Source organism: Opisthorchis viverrini (assembly GCF_000715545.1).
Source record: "Opisthorchis viverrini unplaced genomic scaffold opera_v5_1, whole genome shotgun sequence".
NCBI classification, from domain to species: Eukaryota; Metazoa; Platyhelminthes; class Trematoda; order Opisthorchiida; family Opisthorchiidae; genus Opisthorchis; species Opisthorchis viverrini.
In genome coordinates this window covers 7,304,419-7,311,028 of record NW_008751657.1, presented here as the reverse complement: position 1 = coordinate 7,311,028, position 6,610 = coordinate 7,304,419, and the positions used below count along the sequence as shown (strand labels likewise).

The following is a 6,610-nucleotide window of genomic DNA, read 5'->3' as shown; positions in this document are numbered from 1 at the left end:
ACGAAAATGATAGCATGGCCTTTATTGCACACGCCAAAGGTGTACAAGTGTGATGAAAAAATAATACAGCACTAAATCTGTAGCACGTCACTTAATCAAACATAATAACGCTGTGGTTGCTGACAAACACACAACGGAGTTCGATAGTGAGTCATGAAAATACACCAAATCGTGTTGAGTAAAGATAACAGTTATGTGAGCAGTACCGCGGTGTGACAGGGTCGAATAGACGAAATAAAATCATCCCAGTTGTTGGCGACCCTGATTGCGTCTAGAAATTGCCAAAAGCAGTATCTGTGATAAGCAACATCCCATTTAGTCTTCCATTCCTGGGGGCGATTAAACATACGGAGGAGCAGAGTCGCATCGCACTGCACTGGCGTCAGTCAGACGGTATGTGACAGAATGGACAAAGAATGGCACGAGTTGGGCCATAGGACATCCCAAACTCCAGGAAAAGTCCGAGAACACAAGGAGATGCAGTCCGTGAGAACATGACCAGTTTAAGGAAAATCCCATCTTTCATCATCCCAAATTGCCTTCTCAGCTTTCTTACGCCGTTCGTGTTGAGCTGTTGGTATGGGGGGTGTGGGGTTGGGGAAGGAATGAGTCAGTGGGTGAAAACAAAAACTTACGGAGCAGGTAAGACACACAAAGCGGTACCCCTGTTCTGAAAGCCAGGGCTAGGGAGCCTACCGTCCACGAACCTAACGGTAAGATGTTTCACCAGAGCCGTCCGATTACAGAAAAAACGAGGAATCCAACGTGAACATGAGGTCACACGCCAGCATTTTGTTTGCCAAGCTATACGAGGGTTCCGAAAAGATGTGCATGAATTGATACAAGAGCAGGATACACAATACATGCTGGTGGCGTATCAGAGTGACTGTTATGTTGCTGTTGTTGGAAGCCAGGAAAGCTTGACTTAACAGGTGTGGGATCTGGAACCCAAAATTACAGCTGGAATCGCTTGGAGGCAATAAATTCGCATGGCTAATCAGGAAACGGGTGTTTGACAGGGCGGCAAGTACTTCAATTCAGGAGTGCATCCAGTACCGTCGGGTTACTACGACTCGGTTATGTGCTACCCATGTCGAGGAAGGCATACCTAATTCGCAGTGGCGGGAAAAATATGATCTGGCAGATAGGAATGGAGGGCACAATCCACATCCCATTGGCCCAAAAGAGATATTGAAAAAGGCAGTTTTCATTGTGTTATTTTCGATTGGAGTATCTGACTGGGTTTTAGATATAAAGAGACCTTGGATGTCTGTGCCAGACTGACATTAGGTCTCTCTCTTTACCTATCATAAAGCATAAAGTAAATGTTCGGGAGTGAACTGCCAGTGTCTCAAGCTAGTACTGCTGTCAATCATAGCCATGATGAAGATGCAGAAAACAAGACTAATCAAATAGAAAATTGAATGCTATAGTTAGTGCGGCAGGTTGGACTTCGAAGGCAAGATCTTCGGATATCAGAAGAGCCGCTGTCAATACCATCATCACCTATGCGTGCAAAAATATTGAGAAAATCCGTCCAAATGCTAGTCCTAGATCGAACTCGGATGAATTAAAGAAGGGTGTACTGTGCGCGGCAGCATCAAGCGTGAGACATTTATGCCCTATTCCCTGCGCTCTCTAGTTAGACCAACCACGTGGAGCGGAGCAGGTCAAACTATTGAGTCATCGGCTCCGGGTAGGGGCCCCAGAGAAAGCCCTATTGCCTGCTGCTTCGTGGGAGGACTTTTGGGTCTGAGGAAGAACTTAAATTATGAAGCAGGGAAAATACTTGCTAGTTGTCCGGGTCCTCTGTGGAGCGGACAGGTCAAACTATTGAGTCATCGGCTCCGGGTAGGGGCCCCAGAGAAAGCCCTATTGCCTGCTGCTTCGTGGGAGGACTTTTGGGTCTGAGGAAGAACTTAAATTATGAAGCAGGGAAAATACTTGCTAGTTGTCCGGGTCCTCTATCTCAAGGAAAGTTTGTGAAAATAGCTGACCAACATAAACAGTTGGAATTGTAAGCATGTCAGGGAGTAAACGTTGAAAAAGGTGATCACGATGGAAAATGCACCGGGGTCCTCAGGAAGGTTCGAGCTGACGATGTAACAAAACCGTGTGATGTCCACGAAACGAAAACGATATATGTATGAACTAGGCAACGCTTGTCAAAATCCGAACTGGCAACACGGAGTCTAGTTTGTAAAGTAAATGCTGGTTGTGGCATTGCAAATACAAAAAACAAACATCAATAAGAGTATGCAATGCTATTCACGAAAGGCTACAGCCATTGGCTGTAGGAAAGGACAGGCAACTGATTTGACGTAGAAACCGCAACGACACTCAACTCGGACGATAGTACAACGCAAATATCTCTCGCCGCCCACAGAAAAAAAACGAAAGGCTCACGTTCCATCAGTCAGTTCATACCAACAGTATTCTTCCGGACAGTTTTGCCGGCCATAGCTGTGTGGGAAAACTGCCGCAACCACCAATATGGAGGCCCGCCCGCAACACACAACAGTTCCTAGAATGGGATGATTTTCTTCTGGTCGCGAAGGGTGACATTCTACTCAAATTTGTTGGCTAAACTAGATTTTATAGACGTTTACCGCCAACATATGTGAAACTCTCGTCCAAAAAACAATGTTCGCTTGAAACGACCTTCGTCATCCGTACCAGTTTCTCCCAACCCAAAGGTTTTGTCTGCGATGGTCTGTGGATTGGCCTGTAAAAACATCATACAGGCCCAGGGTCCTCAGCTATATAGGGTAACGACAAGAAGATTATGTGGATTGGCCTGGGTCCAGGGTCCTCAGCTATATAGGGTAACGACACCCGAAGAAGATAACTTACCACGAGCTTCCTGCAAGGCCTCTTTGTCACGTTTTTCCTTCTCTAACTCCTGTGGACTCTTAGGATTTGTCGACCGTAAACTCAAGTGCCCAAGTATTAGCCGATGAGCAGTGCTGGAACTGGTTGGTGGACGCTTTTTGTAGGGCATTGCCCAATCGCCGGGTGATTTAGCGAGTTTGAGTTTGCTTTCCAATGAAGCGTCTTTAAACTGGCGTGCCTGCAGGTAAAATTGGAATGCAGTGGGGAAATTCAGAATCTCACGAAACACACCGATTCGATATCATCGGGAATAAGTGAGTATCGGACAGAGGGGGCCAAAATTCCTCTTTGTTACAAATAACTGGTTACTGAGTCTCCACAAGTCACATCAAATGGAGATTTTCACTTGAATGACCTCACAACAAAAAATTTAAGTCGCAACTGATCTCCCTATGACTCCGGTGAAAAAATGCTCGTGGCTAGGGGAAAATGTAATTTGAGTCTCCTAAGTATATCCAAGCTTAAGGCATGACATTCAATCACCGAGGGAAGCGACCGATGCACACAACCGCTTATACCACCATCACATCGCTTCAACAATCAGAACTCAGTCCGTCGTTTTACTGCGCCTATTAATGTTCCCAAGAGTTTATCATGCGAACACTTAGTAATCCTTCGAGAGTTTAAAAAGTTCAAAAGATCAGGTTTCAGTAACTCAGCGTATGGCGATCTCTCTATCAGGACTCTGCAGATTGTGAACTCCAGGTGACTGCTCAACTGCTACAACTAGTTACGTCTCAGCTCTCGAGCTAAGGCTCCTTTGATCTCACGGCAGCTCGGTGCTCCAGGTGCGAAATTAGTAAACCCAAGTCCGGCATCTCAAATGATCCTGTCTAGGATTAGGAACTCGGCAATATCTCAACCCTCCTGCTTCATTCGGGTAGCGTAGCAGCTAGGCACCAAAAGCGTGTACATTTGAACAATTCATTCATAAAATATTATTTAGGTGCCCTTGGGTACTCGTAAATGTTGGCGGTGCCATTTGTCTGTCCTGTCCATTTCTATTTTGTAGTTTCCATTTATGCAGGAAATAACACTATGTGATCATTTTGTATCCCACGGGCCTAATCTATCCTATATGAATGGCGAAAAGACCGTTTCCATGAAGCCAGCCCGAAAACTGAATCGTTTCAGTGCGAATGCTACCGGATTTTCTTATTGTTATTTATTTTTGTCGGAAAATGACCCTCTCGCACTCATCAAGGGACGCGTAAATGAAATGTAGGCGCTAGAGGTAGCAATGCACACATGAGACACTGTAATTCAGCTTAGGTAAGATGTGATAACCTGCTAAGATTGGATGCAAGGCGGAACGATAATGGTGAACGTGGTACACAGCCGTAGGCTAGCAATCAACTGACTATCCGAAGTCCTCACAACTATGAACAGCGGTAGTAAACGAAGGACCTAATAATAATGGTGTCAAGTTGACGATAGTGCCATCAGCTATCAATAGCGAAGCTCCGTACTCTACTCCCAACCATTTTGCAACACATTTTCGTTCAGCTCACGTCTTCGCCCGCCATAGATTTTTACTGAATTCAGCGGACAAATCCAGCAACAAATTCTGTTTTGCAACAAAATATTCCTCCGAAACATAGGCTAGGCAAACCGATCGAAAATTCGCCATGTGATGCATTAAAAGTAGCCTTATCAAATACACTATGTGCAACCTGTTACAGATGGCGATATGTAAGAATGATGTCGGGAAATCAGCGTGTGATGCCTCTGAGCAGGCATTCACTAACCACTAGATCTCAACCGCAAGTGTCATTTTCCTGACACAAGATGTTGCACGACTTCGGGACCGGAGCGCAATGCAACTAGGCGGTCTGATGAACACCATCTCACATATAAAGGCGCTTGATCCCGAAACCTCGAAGAATTGAGGAGGCTAATGCAGCAAGGAATATGCAGTCTGCTCCGGCTAGCCCGCGAAACACCACACCACACACACACACTACCGCGACACAACAAGAACAATTACTCAAATCTAGCGGAACGTCTTCAACAACGTTTGGCTGGCCACTGTCTACTGCACCCATGTCTTCCATCCGACCCGCTCAACTAGAGCTGTGTTCTGACATATTAGATACTCAATCAGTTCATGTCTTCCCGTCTGAACGTAGTGGAGAGCTACAATATATTGCAGAAAACTGAGGCCAATCAGTCACCATAACTCTTCACAAGAGTACGTGGAACGAATGTTACAAGCACACCGTAGATGCACAAGCGCCATACCTGATACTGATTCCAGTGATATTGCGACACCTAACTTTCGCTTGTAAGACTCGAATCCGGGAGCATTAGGTAGAATTTCATTCGAGTAGGGAGCACACTGCGTCACATAGCTAAGTAGTGGTAGTAACTGCGATTTTCCGCAAACAGCCCGATCAAGTACGGCGAACCCCTGTGCTGTGAGTAATCGTATTACGGGGTGGTCTAGGGGCGCGACAGGAATGTGAGGCATTTCCTACAGGTGTTCAGCATGTCCACGTCTATGGAAGCAGCGATGTTGTCTTCCCACAAATACTTCGAAATACTTTCGAAACCAGATAGTCTGATGTTGATCAAAATGCACCTGTGTACAGCTGAATTAGGAGACAGATAGTAGTGCACTATTCGCTGTGTCCTCGAGACAAGACAGCCCTCCGCATCCAGATGGATCAGACTGCTGAGTCGTTGACAACCTTATATTTGCGCCTCAACTATACCAGCTACCACCTCCAATACGCAGCTACCTAAACGACCCCTCCTCCCAAATCAACGGTGAACGGACTGTGGCAACTAAAATCACTGTAGGACAAATACACTGTTGTTACAGCTAATGAAAATTGCACGTAAATTGGCGATCAGGCCGCTACTGCTTAGTTGAACTACCTGCTCTGCGCTTGTCTGTCGTTATATATCTGAATGTCTCTGGGATGTTAGCAAAGGGGGCTGGATCAATAAGGCGGATAATGTCCCACTGCAATATATCCAGGGGAGTTTAGTTCGGTGCTGTTTCCAGCTTTGGACATCTTGTGGACATTTTACTAGAACACGCTTACGTATAACAGATGGCTAAACTTTAAAAAGGGATACAAAACCAACAGCCAAATTTTAGTGGAAGCAAATCCGGCTAAACGAATAAAAATAACTCCGACATACTTCAACCAGTAATCCAGATATTTGCGAGAGAGCGCGGTCAGCTTCGGATTTTGAAGAGAACACGGCAAGACAATGGGTGTCGTCCACCCACTTTAAATAGAACCCACTGTCTTCGAAACCTGCCAACTCGGCTTGAAGGTCGGCGGAGCTAAGTTCCTTACGAAAATTGTATAATTCCAGTACGTGACCGAAATTCTTATAGTCAATCGCCGGCTCACGACTGCCTTTTGCTGGAGTGATGACAGGAGATCGACCATTCGTCACTGTACCACCATGTTTATTGGTAACGTCCTCTTGATCCTGTGAACCACCAGAGATAGAGAGTGCCTTCAATAACGTCTGGATACTTTCGGCATCACCAGAAGCTTTTCTCGATGGCTCCTTGCATGAAATATTTCTTATTTCATCGCTCTTCATAACCGACTGGCGAGGACTGTCAGTACTTGTTCTGAGAGGTGGAGGTCTGTACAAAGCTTTATCTGGTTTCCTATCCGGTAGCATTCGTTCAGAACGGCTTGGAGCCTGTAGAGGAAAAAAATTCAGTTTAAGGTCTGCATTTAATTATATA

At 45.6% G+C, this 6,610-nt stretch overlaps 1 protein-coding gene across 1 annotated transcript; it reads right to left on the bottom strand.

The window, feature by feature from the left end:
* T265_00123 (hypothetical protein) lies at positions 1-6,592 on the bottom strand (the record flags this gene model as incomplete). The annotated part of the gene is made up of 3 exons (XM_009163780.1): positions 1-571; positions 2,854-3,070; positions 6,043-6,592. The coding sequence occupies 3 exons, from the start codon at positions 6,541-6,543 to the stop codon at positions 504-506; spliced, it is 786 nt and encodes a 261-aa protein (XP_009162044.1).
* Positions 6,593-6,610: the final 18 nt, after the last annotated feature.